This window comes from Antechinus flavipes, chromosome 4, assembly GCF_016432865.1.
Source record: "Antechinus flavipes isolate AdamAnt ecotype Samford, QLD, Australia chromosome 4, AdamAnt_v2, whole genome shotgun sequence".
Classification (NCBI taxonomy): domain Eukaryota; kingdom Metazoa; phylum Chordata; class Mammalia; order Dasyuromorphia; family Dasyuridae; genus Antechinus; species Antechinus flavipes.
Genome location: NC_067401.1, coordinates 110,948,631 through 110,972,226, shown reverse-complemented (window position 1 = coordinate 110,972,226; position 23,596 = coordinate 110,948,631). Strand labels below are relative to the sequence as shown.

At 44.5% G+C, this 23,596-nt stretch overlaps 1 protein-coding gene and 1 non-coding gene across 3 annotated transcripts; one reads left to right on the top strand and one right to left on the bottom strand.

Annotated features, from left to right (window-relative positions):
* Positions 1-10,983: 10,983 nt before the first annotated feature.
* On the bottom strand, positions 10,984-22,937 carry THBS3 (thrombospondin 3). Of its 2 annotated transcripts, XM_051993868.1 has the most exons (23): positions 22,846-22,937; positions 21,672-21,878; positions 20,885-21,141; positions 20,693-20,798; positions 19,970-19,996; positions 19,607-19,689; positions 19,468-19,519; positions 19,126-19,274; positions 18,499-18,639; positions 18,173-18,250; positions 16,887-17,039; positions 16,402-16,512; positions 16,075-16,182; positions 15,378-15,537; positions 14,858-14,976; positions 14,648-14,700; positions 14,135-14,328; positions 13,746-13,924; positions 13,597-13,645; positions 13,125-13,321; positions 12,696-12,868; positions 11,587-11,726; positions 10,984-11,280 (listed from the first exon to the last, which is right to left on the bottom strand). In XM_051993868.1, the coding sequence occupies exons 1-23, from the start codon at positions 22,922-22,924 to the stop codon at positions 11,222-11,224; spliced, it is 2,874 nt and encodes a 957-aa protein (XP_051849828.1). In that variant the 5' UTR covers positions 22,925-22,937; the 3' UTR covers positions 10,984-11,221. The 2 variants fall into 2 exon arrangements, with proteins under 2 accessions (XP_051849828.1, XP_051849827.1); XM_051993867.1 differs by lacking the exon at positions 10,984-11,280 and having other exon boundaries at positions 11,287-11,726.
* Positions 17,377-17,516, top strand: LOC127563636 (small nucleolar RNA SNORA42/SNORA80 family). Its single transcript, XR_007954076.1, has one exon. It is a non-coding gene; the product is annotated as a small nucleolar RNA SNORA42/SNORA80 family (small nucleolar RNA).
* Positions 22,938-23,596: the final 659 nt, after the last annotated feature.

Below are 23,596 nucleotides of genomic sequence, written 5' to 3'. Positions count from 1 at the left end.
TAAAAGGGAAACATGTGTATGGAATAAGGCTGTTCATCCTAGAGTTAATAGAGAACCACTAGTATTTACTGTGTAGGAGTGACAGTGTCAGACCTGCATTTAAAGAAAATCATTTTGAGAGGAATGTATAGGAGGGATTGGAATAGGTTGAGATTTTTTTAAAGTTTATTTATTTTTAATACACATTGCTTTATGAATTATATTGGGAAGAGAAAAAATCAGAAAAGAGTTGAGAGAGGAAAAAAAAAAAACCAGAAAAAAGAAGTGAACATAGAATGTGTTGATTTACATTCTATCCCCATATTTCTTTTTTTGGATGTAGATGGCATTTTCTTTCTTTTTTTTTTTTTAATAACTTTTTATTGACAGAACCCATGCCAGGGTAATTTTTTTACAGCATTATCACTTGCACTCACTTCTGTTCCAATTTTTCCCCTTCCTCCCTCAACCCCCCCTCCCCAAGATGGCGTTCTTTACATGTTGAATAGGTTACAATATATCCTAGATACAATATATGTGTGCAGAACTGAACAGTTTTCTTGTTGCACAGGGAGAATTGGATTCAGAAGGTATAAATAACCTGGGAAGAAAAACAAAAATGCAAGCAGTTTATATTCATTTCTCCCATGTTCTTTCTTTGGGTATAGCTGCTTCTGTCCATCCTTGATCAACTGAAACTGAATTAGCTCTCTTTATGGAAGAGATCCACTTCCATCAGAATACATCCTCAAACAGTATCGTTGTTGAGGTATATAATGATCTCCTGGTTCTGCTCATTTCACTTAGCATCAGTTCATATAAGTCTCACCAACCCTCTCTGTATTCATCTTGCTGGTCATTTCTTACAGAACAATAATATTCCATAACATTCATATACCACAATTTACCCAGCCATTCTCCAATTGATGGGCACCCATTAATTTTCCAGTTTCTAGCCACTACAAACAGGGTTGCCACAAACATTTTGGTACATACAGGTCCCTTTCCCTTCTTTAGTATCTCTTTGGGGTATAAGCCCAGTAGAAACACTGCTGGATCAAAGGGTATGCACAGTTTGATAACTTTTTGAGCATAGTTCCAAACTGCTCTCCAGAATGGCTGGATGTGTTCACAATTCCACCAACAATGTATCAGTGTCCCTGTTTTCCCACATCCCCTCCAACATTCCGCATTACCTTTCCCTGTCACTCTAATAAGTGACAGGTGTGTAGTGGTATCTCAGAGTTGTCTTAATTTGCATTTCTCTGATTAATAATGATTTGGAGCATATTTTTATATGTCTATAAATAGTTTCAATTTCTTCATCTGAGAATTGTCTGTTCATAGCAGATGGTATTTTCTATCCAAAGTCTATTGGCATTGCCTTGGAGGAATATGTTGAGACCCAAAGCAGGATGATCAACTAGAGTGTATTGCAATAATTCAGATGAGAGATGAACAATAGAGTGAACAATAGTGGAGAAAAGAGTATGGTTGTTGAGATGTTAATGGAGACAGCAACAAAAAGATTTGGCAACTGAATGGATATGTTGGGCAAAGAAGATTATGAACTTGAAAATGATACTGAGATTACAAATCTGGGTCCTTGGGCACTTGATAGTAATAATAGGAAAGTTTAAAAGAGAAGTAGAGTGGGTTTAGGGGTGAGGGACAGAACTAATGAGTTTTGTTTTGGACACATTGGGCTTGAGGGGTATGAGACATCCAATTCAAAATGTCGAAAGAAGAAAAGGGTGTCTAGATATAGCAAAAGTGATATATGACAATTCAACAAAAGAAACTGAAGGAGCAGTTAGGACAAGTAGACTCTCTCTTCCTGCCCCATCCCCCTCCAAAAAAAAAAAAATAAAAAATAAAAAAGAGTGGTCATGGAAATCCAGAATCTAGAGAGGAGAGATTGTCCAAAACTGTTGGATAATCGCTGCAGAACTGACAAAAACCCATCAAATTCGGCAAATTAGAAAACCTTGGTAATTTGTATTGATTAGTTAGTACTCAGCACAATGCCAGGTATTGTGCTTAATAACTGTTTGTTGACTTAGAAGTTAAAGGAAATAAGGTGTTGATAATTTTGCTTTATTCCTCCTCCCTAGTCCCACCCTCTCCTCCACCCCACCTCCAATTTGGCTTAGAAAGGGAGAAGAGATATAGGAAACTAAAGGAAAAGTAAAATCTAGTTGGTGCTTTATAAGACTATGGTAAACTTGAATGTGTTTGTAGGGAGCAAGAAAGGAATCATAGCAGAAAGCCTGAATAGTAAAATGAGAGAGGGGATGGTATTAGGGCAATCTGCTGGAGAAAAAAGATTGAGTCCATGAAGAATTGACCGTGTTAAGTTTGGGGGTTTGTTTTATTTTGCAGTGAGGGAAAAGATATGACCTTGTCATTAGAGATTGGAGTAGAAGAGAGAACAGAATGTTACTGTGAATACAGAACAAATGTAGGCAAGGAAGCTCATAGGAAATAATCTCTCTTCAGTAGAGAATGAAGTGAAATTATATATTGAAAGGATGAGAAGGTTGGTGTGGGAGATATAAGAAAAGAGGTTTGGAACAATCATTATGAGGACTAAGATAGAGACTCATTTAAGAAGGAGTTAAAGAACTAAATGCCTTGCAGCAGCAAGAGCCCAGTTGAAATTGGATAATACAAATTTGTAGGGGATCCATTCAGCATAGTTATGTGTTGCTATGTTAACAGGCTTGTAAGTTAGAAAATAAATTGATGGTGTGTGGAAAGGTGAAGAACTTACAGATTAAGCACATATTGATCAGAGACTGTTAGTTAAAGTAGATCAGGCCTATAGGCCTCAGTCACATGATTTTAAATAAGGCCTGGACTGCATTCCATTGTCCAAAGAAGTGATTACAGGCAGAAGCTGTATATCACATTGTCCACTGAATTCCACTGACCACATAGGAGAATAAAAGTTTATGTGACCAATCACAACATATAGAGGATGGGATTTTGGAGATTCTTTGTTTGAAATGTATAAAAGCTGTGAAGCTTTTCAAGGGAGTGGCTCTCTCCTGCTGTGAATTTGGCTCACAGACCAGGATGGGGTCTGCTTCTTGAGATTCTAATAAATAATTCTGCTTTCTATGAGTGATCTCTGTAGTAGTAACTTTGGGTAGATCTTTTTGACCCAAACAGTTGGGGGCTCGTCTGGGATGGGGTCTTTGGGGATGATGGCTGTGCACCCTGGACAGGGACAGGCACTCACAGAGCAGTTTTCTCCATGGTCTCTGGCTCTGGGTGTGTAGCCTCCCTCCCTCTTAGACAATGATCTGAGGCAGAGGTACTCAGTGGAAAGCAGAATTGAAGATTGAAGGAAGTAGAGTCCTGATGGCCAGCAATGCAGTCTGGAAGACGTGTAATTTGAGGTATGCTTTCAGGGGTAAGTCTGGGGGTCCATTGGCTGGGTCAGGGGAGACCTCGAGGGATTAGCCCTCCTAAATTTGTTTTTGTTGAGGACTGATGTCGACCCCAAGGAAAGGATTCCCTGAATAGGCTCTCAGATGACTGTGAGCATGAGGCTGATCTCCTCTGGTAATGGGAGAGAAGCAGTCCAATAATTTGTCAGGATGGTAGCTAGGTATAAAAGGATAAAAGGAAATGTAAAAGGTGAAAGTAGAGCTTTGCATCTGTCTATGTGTGTATGTTTATTTTGTGTTCCATATTAAAAAGTTAGCAAGCTTGTAAGAGATAAGAATTCAGCCTCTGTGTTATAGGCTTAGAAAAATATCAGGCTGAATTGTTGGGAGTTGTAATTCATTCATAGTAGTAATTCTTTCAAAGTGGTTCAGAATGTATTGGTCTTAAATCAGGTAATTTCTAGGCATTCTCTGTGAAGGCAGAGAAATGCACTAAACGGGCTTGGAAGTTTAGAGAAGCTCCGTTTGGATTCTGAAAAGAGTCCTGGGAAAAGCCCCTACTCTGTTTTGTTGATTTAAAAGCTCTGTTAAGTTTTAAGAACAATGATTAAGAAATTTGAGAATTGGTTATTTTAATGTTACTTAGTATAAAATTTGCTTGTGATTTTAAACTTTTTAACCTGATGTGCTAATTTGTAAGTAAGGAAAAACTAGGCTGAAGAGTTTTCAGAGCCTGATAGAATAAAGGGCAATAAAATCCTTATCTGATCGAAACTCAGACAGGATATTTTAAAAATGATTCTGAAATTGTGGGTAATAATTTTGCATTGCCTTTGCATGCTAGATTTGTTTCCTCTGAGTAAAAGATCTTGGAATTTGTTTGAATATTGATACCTTTATTACTAAAGAAAAAAAATTGTCTATTTTAGTAATAGCAGGAAAAAAAAGCAGTCTGATAGTAGGATTAAAGGGAAAGAGCAATAAAAATTCAAACTTAGCCAGGACTGGGCCATAAAAGCTGCCTGGACAGATAAGAGAGAGATGCTAATTGCTGTGTGAAGAAATATGGCAGAAGAAAGAAAACTTTTAAAAACAGCTGTATTCAATTTGATTCAGTATGTTACCTTCTGATACATATTGGGTAATTTGTTAACATTGTAAGTTATGCTTTATGGAGTTTTTTTTAGTTATTCACTATATTGTGAATCTTAAAAGTTCTGAAGGGAACTGGAAAGAAGAATGCAGGAGATTTATGAAGGATTGGTTTGTAAGAGCAAATTGAGAACCCAAATGTATCAAGGAAGAATCAGTTGGAAAAAGAAAGGAAATAAATTGATTGCCTAAATCTTGAGAAGGATTCTTGTGTAGGAAACTAAGTGGAGAAACAGGAGGAAATCTTTTGTCCAGGAGTGCAGGAGTGGGAGAAAAGTGGCCACATGGAATCCTCTCCTCCCTCCCCCAATCAAGTACATTCCAGTCATTTTCTGTAGTGGCTTGGTTAATTGACTGAATATTTGTTTCTTTGAAACATAATGGTTTTGTTTTAAGAATACGATCAGAAATGTAATCTATAGTTTGAAATAGTTATTCAAAAAGTTTAATTGATGTTTTTAAGAACTTTTCAGATTCTTTTATGATGGCCAATTATTTAAATTATTGATGCCAAGGATAATAGTTTTTGCCTTTGTCCTTTTGAAAATGTTTTTGTCATGGACAATATGTAGTTTGAGATTTCTCTGTGTATTGGGTATTTTAAAAGCAAAATGACTGGTATAATATTCAATTTATGAAAAATCTATTTGGGTATATAAGAATTGTGTGAACATTCTGAGATAAATTTCTTACTGTTAAAAGTCTTACAATATGTAGATGATCTTTTTGTGGCAGGGAGGAAAAAAAGTGACCTTGTCCAACTCACTATCAGTTTGTTAAATTATTTAGGAGCACAGGGACTGGGAATTTCTCAAGACAAATTGCGATTTATGAAATGTGAGGTAAAATATTTAGGTCATTGTATAAGTGAAGGGAAAAAGAAATTAGATCCTATAAATTACTTGAGTGAAAGAATGGAAACAGTAAAGGGAAGGGATTGGCGTACAGGGCATTGGTCACTGAAATTTTGACTAATCTTATGCTACCTAAGAACATTGCAGTGGTTCATATGCAGGGGCACCAAAGAAGAGATTCATTTGAGACAAGGGGAAACTGCTTGGAGAAGAGGAATCTGTAAGTATGGAGGAAATGATGGTGCTAATTCTGGCATTTCTGCCTCCAATGCCTCCACCTTCCCTTACTCCAGAAGAGAAGCAGGAAATCCGAAGCAGAGGGGCACTGGCTCCTCCCTAACGGCAGGGGGGTAATGGCAGGGACCACAGCAGGTATGAGACATGTACTCCAACATTTACATAGGGCAGTCCTTGGGGTCCAAGACCTGTGTGACATGGTGCTAAGTTGGTGGCACCAGGCTTGTACACAATAGCAGGCAATTGGTCAGTGGGTGTCCTGTTTGTCAAAGGACGAATAGTGCGGCCCAATGACAAGTCCAAAAAAGAGGAAGGCCCCCAGGCGTTTCCAAAGCATACAGGTGGGCTTTACAGAGCTGCCCTCAGTGGGGCGTCTCAAATACCTGCTGGTTATAGTAAACCATCTGACCTCGTGGCTGGAGGCCTTCCCCCTTGCCCGGGAAACTGCCTCAGCAGTTGTAAAAGTACTCCTTGAGCATATCACTCTAGGGTATGGGTTGTTGGAGCAAATAGATTGGGACCAAGGCACCCATTTCACAGATAAGATCCTCCTATCTGTGGCCCAAGCTCTAGAAATATCATGGGACTTACACACCCCATGGTATCCGCCCTCATCAGGTAAAGTGAAAAGGATGGATAAGGAAATTAAACAGCAACTGACTAAGTTGGTTGAGACACACTTGTCCTGGACCAAGTGCCTTCCCCTTGCCTTATTAAGAATTAGAACAAAACCCTGAAGGGATGTGGGATTATCACCTTATGAATTATTGTATGGTCACCTTTATCCAAAAAGGATTCAAAATTCTTCCTTGGACCCAATATTTGAGACCAAGGATTTGTTTTTAAGGGAATATGTTCTGTCTTTACTGTAACATCTGAAAACTTTACAACTAAAAGGGCTTATTGCTCAGACTCCTCCCTTAGGATTCACAGTGCATAAGTTCTAGCTTGGAGACTGGGTCCTGATTTGGAAGTGAAAGGAGGACAAGCTGATCCTGACTTAGGAAGGACTGTTCCAGATCCTCTTGACATCAGACACAGCAGTGCTACACAGGAAAGGGGATGGATGGAACATACCAGAAATAAAGGACCAGTGGACACTCCGAGGGTGTGGACTTCCAAATTGAATCCAGAGAACAAGCTGAGACAAACATTGAAAAGGAACTGATGAACTGTGCATGTAAAATCTCCATAGTGATATTGATCTGGGATACCTTATTAGGGCATTGCCTAAATCAAACAAGTGCAGGGCCATGGATGGTGTGAATGGACCTTTACTCGTTGACCATATATCATAGATTGTGGTGAGCATAGAAACAGATGGAGCAAGTTAAATATTGTTTGTAATATGGGTTAATTGTGTCCACCAGCATTCATTAAGGAGTAATGAGGGATGTTTGAAGGAATTTAGTTGAAGCCTATTTGTCAAGCACCCCATAATCTATTCAAGCTGGTGATGCTAATAGGTGGGGAGATGCCTGGCCCCCAGCAGAGACTATCAAGGAATATGGACCGGTGACATGAGCCCAAGGTGGTGGTTGGGGATATTGGACTATATATATATATAATAGATTAATTCAACTGCAAGCAGTCCTAGAGGTAACAATTAACCAAACTGCTCAAGTCCTTAATCTATTAGCCGATCAAGCCACCCAGACAAGAGAAGTTGTTTTATAATATAGATTAGTTTTAGCTTATGTTAGCAGAGGAAGGAGGGGTCTGTGAGAAACAAAACCTGTACACCTATTGTATGCAAATTGATGACAAAGGACAAGTAGTAAAAGAAATTACTAAGGGCATTCACAGGATAGTTCATGTGCCTGTACAAGTCTGGAAATCTCCCTTCACAAATGGCTGGTGGTCTTGGTTTGATGGTGGCTGGTGAAAACAGCTCTTATGGTACAAACATTGCAATCCCTGGTATCATTCTATTGCCACTATGTTTACCCTGTATGATTACATTGGTAACAAGAATAGTTCAAAGATCACTGTCAAGAATCTTACATACAGAGGATGCCATTAAAATGATGATTTTTAAAGAAAGAGGGATGGGAGGCAGTAATAAGGGATGATCCAGGTGAGGAGATTAACAAGCAATGTGTAGAGATGTTAATTGAATTTGACCACAATGTAAGTTCTTCATGAGGAAATATATATATATACATATATATTTATGAATAACAGGGTAGATTGTGTGGAAAAATGAGGAACTTACAGATTAAGCACATATTGATCAGAGACTGTTAAAGTAGATCAGGCCTATAGGCCTCAGTCACATGATTTTAAATAAGGCCTGGACTGCATTGTCCAAAGAAGGGATTACAGGCAGAAGCTGTATATCACCTTGTCTACTGCATTCCATTGACCAAATAGGGGAATAAAGGTTTATGTAACCAATCACAACATATAGAGGATGGGATTTTGGAGGTTCTTTGTTTGAAATGTATAAAAGCTGTGAAGCTTTTCAAGGGAGTGGCTCTTTCCTGCTGTGAATTTGGCTCACAGATCAGGATGGGGTCTGCTTCTCGAGATTCTAATAGATAATTCTGCTTTCTATGAGTGATCTCTGTAGTAGTCACTTTGGGTAGGTCTTTTTTTCCCAAACAATGGTAAGCATAATTTCATTGTCTATATTTGGTAAGATATGAACAGCAACAGGACAAAAGATTCAAGAGTAGGGCTGAATAATTAATTAACTGTTGGGCTGAATAATTAATTAGAAGTTCAAGATTGGGAAGGGAGGAAAGTAAAGCTAGAGCAGGAAAGTATTCAAGGAGGGAGGGATAAGAGGTAGCTATGAGAAGGAACAGTTAAGTTTAGGAGAAGGAAACCAGAGAGAGATGAAATGATCAGATAACAGAGATTGGGTTCTTAAACACAGTAGTGAAACACATGCTCATGATGGCAAGGTCAATCATATACCTGAAGTGGAGTGGAGGGAATATAGTACAGCAGACTGAGATACTGGTGGGGTTAGGGTGTTTAAAGGACCCATCAACACATACTGGTCTATTCATATAAGAGCATGAAAGGAAGACTGTGAACTAAGAGTTAGCTCCCTCATGAAGAGGGAGAAGAGCAGTAGCTAACAGTAGATAATAGATACTAGAAAAAATTGGGTGATTTTTGTGAACCTCTAAGAAAAGTATCCTCTTTGAACATATAGGTTAATCATATGGTAATCACTGAGACTGAGTGGAGATCATGGGAGTTAAACAGATTGAGAAATTGGGGGGGGGGTTAAAGTGTTCAATGAAGGATTATTAACATGAGTGTTAAAGTCCATTTGTGTAAAGGCAGGAGAGAAAGATTGGAAGCCAGGTGCAGAATCCTTAAGATGACTTGGAGAAAGAGGGAAGGGAGCAGTAGATAAAAACAGGAGATAATAGATAACTACTATATGGATTGGGTAATAAACGGATTTTGTGAAACTCGAACAGAATAGATGGGTTAAATAATTTGCCCAAGGTCACAGAATTGTTGAGTAGCAGAGGCAGGATTTGAACTAAGGATCTCAAGAAATTCAGAGTTCTTAAAAACTGTTAAAAAAAAAAAAAGTTAAAAAAACTGCGTTTTCAATCGGCAAAAATCTATCTTTTCTCCTCCATCTCCCCATTCTACTCCCTTTCCTGAAAGTGAAAACAAAAGGAAAAAACATTACAAACTTGTTCAGTCAAGAAAAACAGCATTTCTCCTCAGAAACCCTCTGGAGCTGTGATTAGTTGTTATTTATTAGTTGATTAGTGTTATGACACTAATCTGAATTCCTAATTCTATCGAGGTTGTCTGTCTTTAGCATATTATCATTACATAAACTATTCTCCAGGGTTCTGGTCATTTTATTCCACATTAGTTATTATAAATTTTGTCAGGTATCTCGAAACCCTCCTCCTCCAATTTTTCACGTATGGTAGGCAAGCCCACCTGAGTTCAAATGTGACCTCAGACGCTTATTAGCTGTGGGACTCCGGGCAAGTCACTTAAGCTAATTGCTAGTTTTCTCCCGTGCCAAACGAACATAAAAATGGCAGGGTTGGGAGGATCAAATGCTGTTGCGGGGGGCGTTGGCACACTGCCTGGCATGCAGTAAGCACTATATAAACGTCAGCCCTTATTTCTTCCATCATATTCCCAGACCCTAATTTAAGCCGTGCCGCGACTGATGGGCACCCTCTCCGATCCCTAACTCCCTCACAAAAAGCTCTGCATCTTTTTTGCAATCCTTAGTTAAATTTGCCTCGTTTAGGGCTAGTCCCTCCCTTAATCTGCCCCGTTCCGACTTCCCCGGGCCGAGGGGCCCTTTCCACCGCCCCACCAGCGGTAGGGGAGGGGCAGCCGCCCCGAGACTTGGAGGAACCTCTTTCGGGCGGCAAAGCTGTAGCAGGGAGACTGTGGGGAAAGGACCTGTAAGCAGCCCCGGGATAGGTTGATATTCCCGGGAACGTGGAAGCCAAAGAGAAAACGGAGCAGAGCCATTTCCTCCAGAGCAGTAATATCGCGAGACTTGTCAGGGGCGGGATCTCGGAGGGCCACGAGATTTGGGGTTTTGTGTTGGGGAGGGGCCCCTCCTCCCTCACACTCCATTCTTCCCCGCCCCGAATCGAGGGAGCTAGAACTCTGGGTGGGTGGCTCCGACCTCGGCTCCAACCTCCGACGTTTCCAGGCGACAGCCATTCAGCCCGGTTGCTGGGACACGCGTCACCATGGCTACGACTCCGCGCCGCACAGTCCGAGTATTTAAAGGGGAGGCGCGCAGGACGCCCGGGCGTCGGAGAATCGCCGCCCTCGAGGCTCTGCGGTTGGGTTCCAGCGCTTTCTGGCCTCTCCACGCACCCATTTACTCCTCGACCTGGTCCAGACAGTCCAAGCTGGACGTCTCTTCACCGCTGCTCATCCTGCCGAATTCTGGCTTCTGCTCTTCCCAGCCCGGCCCAGCTCCGGGGGAGTGGGGACCCCGGGCCCCGGGCGGGCGGGAGGGACGGGACGTGGTGCAGTGTTGTTCTTTCCCCGCCAATATTGCACTCGTCCCGGCCTCCGGCCCTTCCGGCCCCCCGGCCTCCCCCTCACCCCGAGCAGGGCAACCTGGCTCCTGACCGCTGACTTGAGGAGACCTCGCCTGGACGGGCGCCGCCCGCAGTGAGTCCCACCAGCCTCCATCCTCCCCGCTGCACCCCCGCGATCCAACTCGTTCTCCTGCTGCCCTTTCCCTTTTCTCTGCCCAAGTGCCAGTCTGTAGCTTTACCTCGATCGACTCCCCACATTTCCCAGTTTACCAATTTCTTTCCCTCCCTCCTTCCCACGGGGCTGTCCATTCTTTCTTCTCCTGGGCCGGGTTCCCTCCCAAAGAAGCAATTGCACCGGCTGGGTAGAAAACAACATGAACTTTATAGAAACATTTTTCCTGGAGGGTGGGCGAGGGAGGGAAGGGACGGGACGGAGCCCTAGAGACATCTCCAAACTTCTCACACGTTGAGCAGTTGGATCTCCAGCCCATCTGGAGTGGAAGGAACGGGGTGGAAGAGAGTTTGGAAAGACTCGTTCCCTAAACCTCCAATCTGGAACCAGAGGGTCTTGAGTAGATCCTGAATCTTCCTGGATGGACCCTCACACCCGTCCCTGAAGCAACTGCCTCCTGAATGGTTCAAAATCCTCAGGCACTGTGTCTGGAAGGGTTGAAAGCAGGAGGGATGAGGGAAGTCAGAGAAATCATATGACCCATCCCACGACTGAGAGAGGAGCCAAAGATGGAGAGGCACCCTACAATAAACTACCATCCCCTTCTCCCAGGGAAAGACTGAAAGAAGCTGAGACTCAAAACCCCTCCCCCTTTTCCCAATTCTGGGGACCCACTCTTGTTCTCTGCTCCCTTTTAGCTTTAAATCTGGGTAATGTATGGGCTGAACGGTACCAGGGGCAGGTGGGGATGGTCTTGAATCCCAATGACCCTTCCCCAGCTCTCAGGACCTCACCATTGCACCGATACTGTAGATTAGACCAGATGATGTTTTCTTGGGAGAAGCAAAAGACGCCCAGGCGACCCCCCCGCATGGATGTATCAATGATCACCCCAGAATCTGCCACCAGCTGGGGACCCTCATAGAGTTTCACCCTGCCCAGGAGAAGGAAATTCATGAGTTTGGGGTGTCCTCTGGACACTGAATTGTTAACAAATCAAAGTTCTCACTCAATCCCCTGCCAGTCCCTCATGATCTCATCAGGCTTGAGAGAGGAGTGGAGGAGGGGGAAAGGAGGAAGGGGAGAGCTGTTCTCAGGCTAGGGGCCCCCAGCTCATTGTCCATCCCCCTTTGCATCTCAAAGCCCCAGCCACATTCCAAGCAGGGATTGAGTTGCCATGGCGATGGGCACAATGGACAGGGGGGTGAAGTCACCCACTTCCCAGGCTCCAGTCCACCCCCCCACAGACACACACAGCTCCCCTGCTCTGGCCCCCCACAGGCCCAGGCACCTTAAAGGGGAAAGAACTTGGGAGGGGGGAGTATATACACAGCTAGCTACTTAGCTTTGGTGAGTAATGTTTGTGTTGGGGCAAGTCTCATCTACTTACTGTTCTGACTTCCCGTTTTCCTAAGATCAGCAGTCTTCTCCTCCTTTTCCCTCCCTACCTCACTGAGTCTTGGTATTTGTAATGGTAACAAGAGCTTTCTGAACTGAGCTTTGTGTGGAAGTTGTGTTATTCAATTAAGGCCATGCACTGAGTTTCCTAACGGGGAGTTAAGAGTTTACTGACTGGTGTGTAATGCAGCAACAATTCAGGGTAAAGAATAGGGGTATTAACATTTAGCCCTGGAGTTTAGCTTGTCACTAACTCACTAAATGTCCTTGATTTCCTTATCTTTGAATTCAAATGAATATGATGAACTTAGATGATAATTGAAATCCCTTTCATGTCTAAAATTATAATTCCAGTTTGCCCAGGGCAGGCAGGGCCAACTGGCTGAGAAGTCATGACAAGTTGCCAACTTGTGACTCGCCTAGAGGAGGGCAAAAGAAAGGGGGCTGTATAGTGGATGATTATGTAGGGTTCCCAGAGGAGGGGCTCTGTCTCTCCTTCCCTCACCGGATGTATCCAACTTGAGGCCTGTGAAGCAGCTGCCAGCGGTACGAAGTCTTGTCCTGCCAGCCCACATTTCGTGGATCTGTCCACAGTAGGCGAACTTGCTCTGGTGTATGGCCTGTGTGCCACAGGGCATTTCGGAGGTGCTCGCCTGGACCAGACACTGACTTTACTGCCTGAGAGAGAGCAAAGGGAAGAATGGGTGTCATACATTGGAAGGGGAATGAAGATGTGTCAGAAGAATCACTTGAGGAATAGATCATGGAAAGGAAGAATTGAGAAAGTAATATCAGGAGTTTCTGGGATCAATTCCCAAATTATAGAGGGCTGGACAGGGGGCTGGGAAAAAGCCAGGGAAAGGAGGGACCATGGGCCAACTGCAGGAAGTCCTAGGCTCCCTGGCCCTGGGTTTGAAAGGACAGATTGGAAGACCTTGAGCTGCAGGCCAGGTTGGGCCACAGCACGGAAGGGTGTTGCCTGCCAGTAAGTTTGCTCTGTCTGTTTCCACATGACTACGTAGAATCGGCCACTATCTTGGTAGCTGAAGAGAAAACCAGCGTAATCATCATCTGTCACTGTGTTCACATGGAAGGTGCCCTCGAAGTCTACACCATTGAAGGCTGTGTATCCTGGGGTGGGGTGGGAGGCAGGGAGAAGAGATTCTTCCTCATTAATGGTCACTTGTCCCAGTAGATCAGCAGGAATCAAGACTTAATTACAGGAAAATGGTGGCAGAAAGAAGTGACAAGGGACCACCAAGCCACTTGCTGCATTATCCTGACATTATCAACCTGGCTCTTGTGATTTTCCCCTTTGCCCTCTAATTCCACTCTCTTATCCATACCTCCCTTGTTTCTTTCCTCCCTCCCATTCCCAAGTTGTTAAGAGGATGGCCACTACCTACCCACAGCCAGGCCAGGGTCACTGTTCATAGTCTGAACAATTTCCATACCCTGTGGAGGAGAAGAAACAAGGCACTTAATCCTAGTGTTCCCCTTCCTTTCCAGGTTCACAAAGCCCGAGGAACTCAGGAACCCCACTAGAGATATCTACCTGGTTGAGTACAACCCAATTTGGGTCAATCTGGGCATCCCCCTCAGGATCCAGGACTACAGTCTGATAAGCCCGGAAGTCAGTTAGTGTTACTTCAGCACTCTCAGGACACACATCAAGGGGATCAGCCACCGCATCGTTGTCAAAGTCATCCTCACACACGTCCCCCACACCATTGCCTATGCAGATATGATTCAGGGCATAATGTTTCCTACTCTGAGCTATATTGTGCCCTCCACAAATTTTGCTTATGGATTGGACCCATTCCTTCTACTTCCCTCCATTTTCCCCCTCCCAATTCCCAAGCATAGAAGGGTTTGAATTTGTCAGTGTTTAATTTCCCAGGAAAGCTAATTTGTAATAGAATCTTTACTGAACCAATTCCTCACCATCTGAGTCCTTCTGGTTAGGGTTAGGCACCAGCCTACAGTTATCAGGACCAGGGGGCACATAGTCTGGGATCCCATCATTGTCATCATCTCCATCACACTCATCACCCTGCCCATCGTTATCTGAATCAAGCTGGGAGCTGTTGGGTAGCTGGGGGCAATTGTCCTTGGTGTCCTGGTGTCCATCACCATCACTGCTCATGAGAGAGACAGCACCTGGTTAAAGCCCTCACAGAGTACTACATCCTGCATCCTTTCTACTCCTTTGCTTGGGGTTTCTCTTAGCCCTGGCCTTATTTTTGCATCCCTCCCACCTCCCACTACATTTAGAAATGAAGATGAAATCCTATGGGAAGCAGCCGCTTTTAAAGGCAGCAACTGAAGCAGAAAGAATGAGCACATTCTAGGAATTATTCTCAACTCAGCATAGGCAAGGAAGAATTAAAACAATTAGAAAATTTGGAAGGACACTGAAGAAGAGAGATTCCCCAAATCAGTTGACCAAGACGCTACCTGTCTTCGTTCGTGTCACAGACGTCCCCTACCAGGTCACTGTCTGCATCTGTCTGAGAGATGGGGACCTGTTCTCACTTCTTGCCCTGGTTAACCCCACCACAACCTGGTCCCCTTCCTTGTTTCAGGCAAGAGGTTGATTTCTTTTAGCCCCAGTCTCTGCTCTGCCCACATTCTTCACATCCCTCTCCCTTTTCCCTTCCCCTGTACCTGCGTAGGATTACTCATTTCTGGGCAGCTATCACAAGCATCCCCCACCCCATCCTCATCCCGATCCGTCTGCAGGGGGTTAGGGACCTTTGGGCAGTTGTCCAGCCCGTTAGGGATTCCTAGAAGAGAGGGTCAAGGGAAATACAAAATCACCCCAAGAATGAGCACAGTCCTTCCCAATATAAGCAAATGCTTCCATGTGATCTCCTACCCCAAGAAGAGCTACATATCTGTCTCTCCAAGGCTAACTTCCCTCTTGGCTCCAATGCTTCCCACCTCTTGAGGCCCCTCTTCTACTCCCTTCTGTCTCCTTCCCCCAAATCCTTCACTATCCTGTTCCTTATCTAACACACTCGCTCCCTCTCTGCATGGGACCAGGCCACACTGTGACTACAAGAGTTCCCATTCCCATCCACTAGACCTTAGCCTCTCCAAGTGATCCCCACTTGAGTCATCGGTTCCTTCCCTCCCCTGCTACCATTCCTCCCCAGGCCCTTTTCTTTCTGAACCTCCTGCGCACCATCCCCATCCACATCGTTGTCACAAGCATCCCCTTCCCCGTTGCTGTCTGTGTCCTTCTGGTCATTGTTAGGTACATTGGGACAATTGTCACAGGCATCACCAAATGAATCTGTGTCTGAGTTCTGCTGGTCTTTGTTGGGAAACAGCCGGCAGTTATCCTGGGGGGGTAGGGGGAACGGAGAAGAGACAGGTTGAAGCTTTGCTCATTTGAGGCACCCAATACTCTCTCACAGGACAGATGTGCTGGGGCTTGCTAGGGTTTCTGCCTCCAGGGCCACCACCCACAAATCCAGCCCTAAGCACACTCTTCCGAAGCCTCTGTGCTAGTCTTGTGCCTCTACCTCAGCCCCTCACCAAATTTGATTATGCCCTTTCTCTAGTCACTCACACCAAATCACAAGATAAAATTTTGAGCTAGAAGAGACTTAGAAACCATTGTATTCAACTTCTTCATTACCCAGATAAGGAACTTGGGCCCAGAGAAAGGTGACTTCTTCATGGCCACACAATTATATCTGGAGGAACCCAGGCTTTTCAACTCAAAGATGAGAGAGGTCAAGAACAATATTAGAGGAACAGAATAAGGAAATAGGATGTGTATGGAGAAACAGAACAGAAAGAGGGAAGGCAGAGATGACAAAGGAGAGGGCGATGAAAAGACCAGAGGGACTAGAGAAGTAGGAGCCCAGAGAAACCTCCACATTCTTGATCCCATCGCCATCAGCATCATCATCACACTGGTCACCCACTCCATCATTGTCGGCATCCTCCTGCCCAGAATTGGGTGTCAAGAGGCAATTGTCCTGAAGAAGAAGAATGACTTTTAGAGTTCATCGTTTTTGCCTCCATTGTCTCATGTAACTCAGGTAGGGCTGCCACTATGATCCCTTTTAACCCACAAGAACACAAGCCTTGAGAGATAGAACAATTTGTCCAAGATCCCACCGCAGGTAATAAGGATAAGAGTAGAGCTCAGACCTGACCCCAACTCTACCTGGTCATCCCATGCTCACCATACCCACCTGTTTGCAATGCTTGTTGTTATCCATGCAGGGCAGGGCCTGGTCTGGGTAGCCATCAATGTCAGTGTCAGGGCCACAGACATTCCCATTCCCTGCCCATCCTATGTTGCACTAGAATGGAATGCAGGAAAATTAGAGTTTCGGATGAGATTTCCAGAAACAATTTATATTTGAAATTTTAAAAGAACAATATATTATGATCACAATCCTCATTTATAAAACAAGACAGGCTAAGAAGTGATTTTCGTAGGCTTTCATAGCTGGAAAGTATCAGAACTGGACATTAGCATCCAGATCTCTCCTAAAATGGGCTCCCTTTTGCCTTCCAGACCCACCTCTCTCTTCCTACTTCATGTCCAGGCCTTTCCCTCTTCTAGATCTATTCTTACTACATATTCTACCTCTTTCCAGCTCCCAATTCCTTAGTTCCCTCCCTTTCCCCCAAAGACTCATTTTTTCTTTTTTTCTTCCCTCTTTTGGCTTACCGAGCAAGACACAGCACCATTTCGCTCGAACAGACAGTGAGCATGGACATGGCAGGGGTTGTGTGCTGGGCTTTGACAGGCCCGGGCTGGAAGACAACCTTGGCTCTGGTTACCCAGGAAACCTGAACGGCATGGACCACACTTGAAGGAACCCTAAGAGTAAAGAATTGGCGGGATCATCAGTTGGTAAGTAACAAAACATTCACTGCCAGGCATTTGTATAGCAGAGGAATATGGTGCTAATTCACTAAGGTGGGATAAAAAGGATATTATGCTGCTCCGGTAGGAGCAGGAAATTGGAATAATGGGACTTTCCACTGTGTCTATCAATTCTAAAGCTTAAAAAAAAAAGATGATACCTTGGAAACTCCCATGAAATGGGCAGATGGAAACAATGGAAAAATTAGTATTCTGTTCTCCTTTGCCACCAGTAATAATGACATTCTCTTTCCATCAGTCACTTTAAGGCTTACTTTAAAACTCTTTCTGTGCATGGCTTTGGATTTATGAAAACCCTTCCAAAAACAGGGCTTCTTATAGTGTATTCCATGCCAGAGAAATTGACTAACCCGAACCATTGCCTGGCCTCCACATCTGTAGGCCTCAGGCACTGAAGTAGGGAGAACAGGATGTTTGAACATATTTTCTTCTCCTGCCTCAACCCTCAAGGTATAGCTAAAGTGACACAGGAAATTTGCCTGCACTATTACTCACTGGTCCTCTCTTTGAGCCCCTTCATACTTTATCACCAACCTACCCCAACTGTACCTCTGTATACTTCACACAATAGGGTGAAGTATAGATAGGTATCTGTTGGGTGTCCATTGGTATAATTTTAATTTGATATTAAAAAAAACTCTTTCATGTGTCTCTAATAACAATAATAATAACTAACATTTACAAGCATAATCTTATCCTTTCAACAACTCTACAAAGTCAGTGCAATTATTATCCCCATTTTACAAATAAGGCAAAGTGACTTGCCCAGGATCATGCAGCTAGCAAGTATCTAAGGGTGGATTTGAACTCAGATCTTTCTGATTTCAGGCTTGGTACTCTCTTTATCATGTCACCTAGCTGATCTTCATAAGAACCACATCATGTAGGTATCATAGGTGAGCTTATTCTCATATAGCATATAGAGAAACTGAGGCTCAGAGAAGTTAAGTGCCTTGCCCATGGTTACACAACCATTACATATTAGAAGCAGGATTTGAAACCAGGTCTTTCCTGACTACAAACCTGTCACCGTCTCTATTACATGATACTGTCTCTAACCAACTCACCACAGTATTTGTGCAGATAGAATTGGGGTCACAGCCACCATTGTTGCCATCATTGCATTCATCCACATCATTGCAGACCTGGAGGAACCAAGGGGTTAGATTTAATGAGACCCGACAAGCAGCTGCTCTCATCATCTAAAAGGTTAAGGCACTGGAAGGTAAAGGCTGAGGAACAGTCAAGGGAGAAAACACAGGGACTTGGATAGTTTCCAAATCATGCAAATAAGCCAATATATCACGTCCAGGTCATTTCGAGAGGTCAATGTCGAACCCTCTAGACAAGTTCCCCACCTTAGTGTCTGAGCCACACGGTCCAACTGCCTAACCTGTTTGCTGGCACGAGCATAGTCGATACCCACACCAGACACCTGGGTCCCTTTGTACCCTTGAGGACAGGTCTCACAGTGAAATCCTGGCATGGTGTTGATACATTTGGAGCCTGGAAAGCAGGGATCTGCATGGGCACACTGAAGGAAAGGACAGGAGGAGACTTGGCTCAGAATCCTCTTGGGGAACTTATCCTTAGATAAGTTGCCCAAAGCCCCCTAGACCTCTTCCAGCTCAGTACCCCACATCCTTCTCTATTCCTATGGCTCTAGTCTTTTTTTTCTGTATTCTTCTGGTGTTATCCTTTTAACCCTTCCCAATTCTTCCAGTCTTCTGCTTATTTTGCCCAAACTTTTTTCCTTTTTCTCTGGTGGTTCTTATCCAGTTCCTTCATTCTCTCCCTTGTGTCATTCAAATATCATCTGTTCCTTCCCCTTCCTGGTTTTCTTATCTCCCTCCTAATTATTGTTCCAGTTTCCAGTTTGTATCCCATTAGTATCTATCTCATCCCCTTCAGTCCCTTTCTTTATCCCCTAACTTTCTTTAGTTCTCTCATCATCCTTGTATTTCCCTTCATTTATTCCCATATTCTTCCCTTTGCCATCCTTAACCTCTTTCCCCCTCACCTCATTTATGTCAGTACAGTGAGTGCCATTGCCCTGAAGACCAGGAGGGCAAGGCCCACATCTGTAGCCTGGGTACTCGTAGACTTCCATACAGTCCACACCACGGAAACAGGGACTTGGGCTACAGTGGGAACGTTGCTCGTGGAAGCCTGGGGAATGAGGGGTACTATCAGGAGCCACCAAGAAGGGGCACCATAGGGTGAGGGGAAGTTGAAAAGGGTTGGGGGGGAGGGATTAATAGGCAGAGAACTATGGGAGATGGGTAGTAGAAATGAGTCTAGGAGCATGGAGGAAACAAGAGAAGCCATACTAAGATTCCCCTCTCCAGGCCCTCCCACTCACCGCACACCTGACACTCCATAATGGTGTTTCTGATCAAGGACATCTCCTTAACCTGGAGAAAGAAAAAAAAAGCTAGGAGGCATGGTCAACACTGGCACACCCCTACTTCCTTACCCTCTGCTTGGTCCTGGCTTCTAACCTGGTCTCGGATGTCCTCTCGAAGCTCTACCAGGATCTGGTTGAAAAGGGTAAGTTGGGTGACTAGTGCCTTTGTCTGTTCACCTATGGAGAAATGAGACAGTAGTGAAAGTTTCAGAACTGTAAGCAACAGGTATTTAGCTTGTTAGTCACTGAAACACCCATGGTACACCCAAGATGCTCTTGGAACCATGCCCTCCATGCAAATATGCAACTCAGGCATTAATTTCTCCCTTAGTTCTTAATCCATCAAGCCCAAATGAGTCTGACCACTAAATTCCTTACCACCACCACCACCACCTATCACACAATGATCTTGTCTTAAGCATCCCTAATGTTCACATCATCACCCTTCCTTGCTCACCTAGGATAGAATGAAGTACTCCGGTCACTGGAGGAGAGAAGAAAACATAGTAAAAAGACAGAACATTTTTTCATCTAGAAAGGGGATGGAGGAAGCAATGGAGAATGGATTGGGAAGATGGGCATGTGAACATATAAGGAACCTTGGAAAGGTTTAGAGTTTGGATCATGACTATGAAGGTCAGAAAGAACAGTACCTTAGGTGGGGGGAATTCCCAAGTCCCTATATTTTAGGGGTTCTACCCACTAGTTAGCTGGAAAGTTATTAAGGGAAACAGATGTCTAAAGGGGAAGAGGAGGAGTCAGAAGCAGTATCTAACTAGTTGTTTTAAGATACATTTATGATTATTATATAATCACACTATCACTAAAACATCTCTTCCCATTTTTCATATTTATCATATCAAGTTTGATGTTCCTTTATTTTAAAATTCTTTTCTCCTTCTAAGCTTCCTTTAGTATTCATTTTAATTTGATGTGCTTGAATAAAAATGTTGGAAAATAAGAAATTCAGAGAATAATTTTCCTTGGGCCCCACATCTCTTGGCCCTTTCAAGATTATGAAGCCAGAAATAAAGAGATTACAGAGTCAGAAACCCAAGAAAAAGAAAAGTAGGAGGGTTAAATATTAAAGGAATTGTGGGTCAAGGGAAATGGCAATCAAGAGGTCCATAGTTTTATGAGTCAAGGATTACAGGGATTAAAGATCAAGATAGTGTATCACCTGCATTATGAATGGATTCCTCATCTCCTTGGAATGGACATTCACTCAGTGCCCCAACTCGGGCCATTGATCCCCCCAGAATCATTTTCATGGACTCTATGAAGCCCTGATGGGACAGGAAGAGAGCAAGACTAGCTATTGGTCTTCATTTGGTTACCCCCATCCCCACATTAAAGTTTTCTCACTGCTCACCTGCATTCTCATATAAGCCTTCTGGCCAGTCCGAACCTCTAGTCCATCTACTTCAGCAGGAGGGATAGGGGCCAATGGGGGGAGCCCAGCATGCTGGTCACCTAGCTTACAATCCACATAGAGCTGTAGAGCAGGATTAGGCCGGGAAGGACCACGGAGGCGCAACAGGGCAGTGTGGGTACGTCCATCTGCTAGGCCTACTTGCTGTAGGTTCACTGCATGTACTTTCCCATCTTCCCGCTGGTACCGAACCAACACTGCCCAGAAAGGACTGGGTCAATATGTGCTACTGTTTTCCATTCCAGTGGTGAACAGTGGTTAAGCATTACTTAGGCAGGAGATTGCTTTTTGGACCTGACATCATTTAAGGGTTAAAAAATCCTTCTCTCCCTCCCCTTCCCCTCTTCCTTGGCTATCAGACTTTTGCTTCCAATAGGAAAGTAAGAATGATGTTCTGTACCCACTGAACCCTACCATTCCTCACCCCCCACACAATCCTGATATATTTCCCTCAGCACTATCACTTGAACACTGGTAACATAAGCCCCCTAGCAAAAGAGGTCTACCTCCTCTCAGTCCCCAGTATTCATCCTATTTGAATATTCTCTCAGGTATTTGAAATGCCCTGGATGGCACCCCCAGAACTTATCAAGAAAGTACTCCACTGATCCCTAGCCAGTCAAAAAATACTCTTTCCCAGTAGAGGATAAAGGAAAACAATCAATGTTGATCAAATATCTCCATCATTGGTGGTCATAGCCAGGAAAAGATAGTGCCCATGGATCACCTTTGTTGATCTTGCCCACGATAGAGGCTTCCAGCCAACGAGTGTTGTCACGGCGAGAGTAGAGGCCAAAGAGAACACCACCCTGTTTGGGAGGCAGTCGGAAGGTGGACAGGAGGTAGATATCCCCAGCTGTCAGTAGAGCTGTCCGGATTTTTTCTGCCATGGCTACCATCTGCCGAGACTCACCCATAGTCAGCAAGTCAATCACTATCAGGATGGAATACAACAGAGTTGGAGTCTGGCTCCAGGTGCAGAGGTACAGGCTCCATCTTTAGGGTTCCCCAGCCTCCCCCTGGGCTTTCCGGAGAGCTGCTGCCAGTGGAGCCAGAGGTTGGTACCCTCTTAAAACACATTGCCCTCCTCTGTTAGGGATTCTAGTTGAAGATTGGAATATTAACTCAGAGGTGAGACAATTTGGAGATATCCCCACTAGGTGGCACCGAGGAGCCACTATTCCTAGACCAGGGAAAAAGTGGGCACCTGGTGACCAATGTGCCAAGTTATATTTTCTCCCCATAGCTGAATTTCAGTTCATCTTGCATTTTGAACCCCTCCTGTCCTGTTGAGTTCAATATAAATACTCAGAGAGAAAAATAGTTGCTCCATGAGATCTCGCAGCTATCTGGTCACTCTCCCCCTCCCACTGGAGAGATCCAGGACCACAGCTCCTCCAGCTGCTATGTCCTGTGGCTAATCTGTGGTTTCTACTCAAACTGAGGAAAGAATCTGTGTCTCTGTCGTCCCTTCTCCGCCTCCACCTCTCCCACACCCAAGGGCACTCAGCCCATCTGATCACCGGACCTCCCAGAGAGTAGGGACCTCTATCCTCCCCTTCCTCAGGAGTAACCAGGACCACAGGGACAGAGTGGTGTAGTAAATGGACACCAAGGCTAATTTCTTCACCAGAGTCTACTTCCAAAATCTCTCCTAATCATCTGAGGATATTTGCGGATTCTGAAGTGTCACCCTAAAGGCAATCAATTGCTAATATCCCTTGAGCTTCCTGCCTTGGCATCATACCTGGCCTTAGAAGATGTCCCTTTCCTACCCATCAGTTCATTCTCTCCATCTCTGGCCCTCGCTCCGCCACTCACACGTTTCTAGCTACTTGAGTCAGGAGTATGAAGGATGAGATTGGCTGGGAAAGGGTAAAGGGGTGTAGGGGCAAGCTTACCCTGAAGGTCCTGACTAGCAGAGGCAAAGGAGCAGAGGAGGAGAAGAGCCAAGGGCCCCCGAAGTTCCTGCGTCTCCATGCCGATGAGCCGGCTCACAACCCCAGGAGCTGGGAGGGGAAAGGCAAGGCGGAGGGAGGGGAGGAGAGGGGGGGCGGAGGAACGGAGCAGGGGGGAGCCAGCGGGGCGAGGGAGGGGGGTAGGAACAAAGAACTGCCAATCAACCTTGAGGCATCCCCAGCTCTATAACTCTAGGGGCACTGGAGGAAGAAAACTAGAGGCCTCTCAGCTAAAAAAATTCTTGCTCACCTCTCCCGACAACACTTGGCACTTTCTCCCGGTTTTCACTTTCTCCTTATAATTTCTGGGGAATCCCAACTTCCCCAGTGTTCCTATCACGATGGGGAGGGGGGAGTGTTGATATGTCTCCTAGACACCTATGCTTTTTAAAAGGTTGGTGTAGCTATTTGGGGAGGCGATGCTAAAGAAATCATGAGCATTATTCCACTCTCGGCATGAGAATAGCCAGAGTAATGGCAGTGACTAGCTAGCTATCGGGATGCTCACAAGCTGGAGATTATGGGAGGAAAGGGAGAGGGAGCACTGAGGATCCCTATGTTTCCATCTCTTCCGTAGTGCCTGGACAAGTTGGAGCCTGGAGGGGCCAGAGGTGGGATGGGTACAAAAGAAACAGATTGGGGTAACGGTAACGGGACGGATTTATAAGCCAAAAGTCGAGAAGAGAGGAAGGGA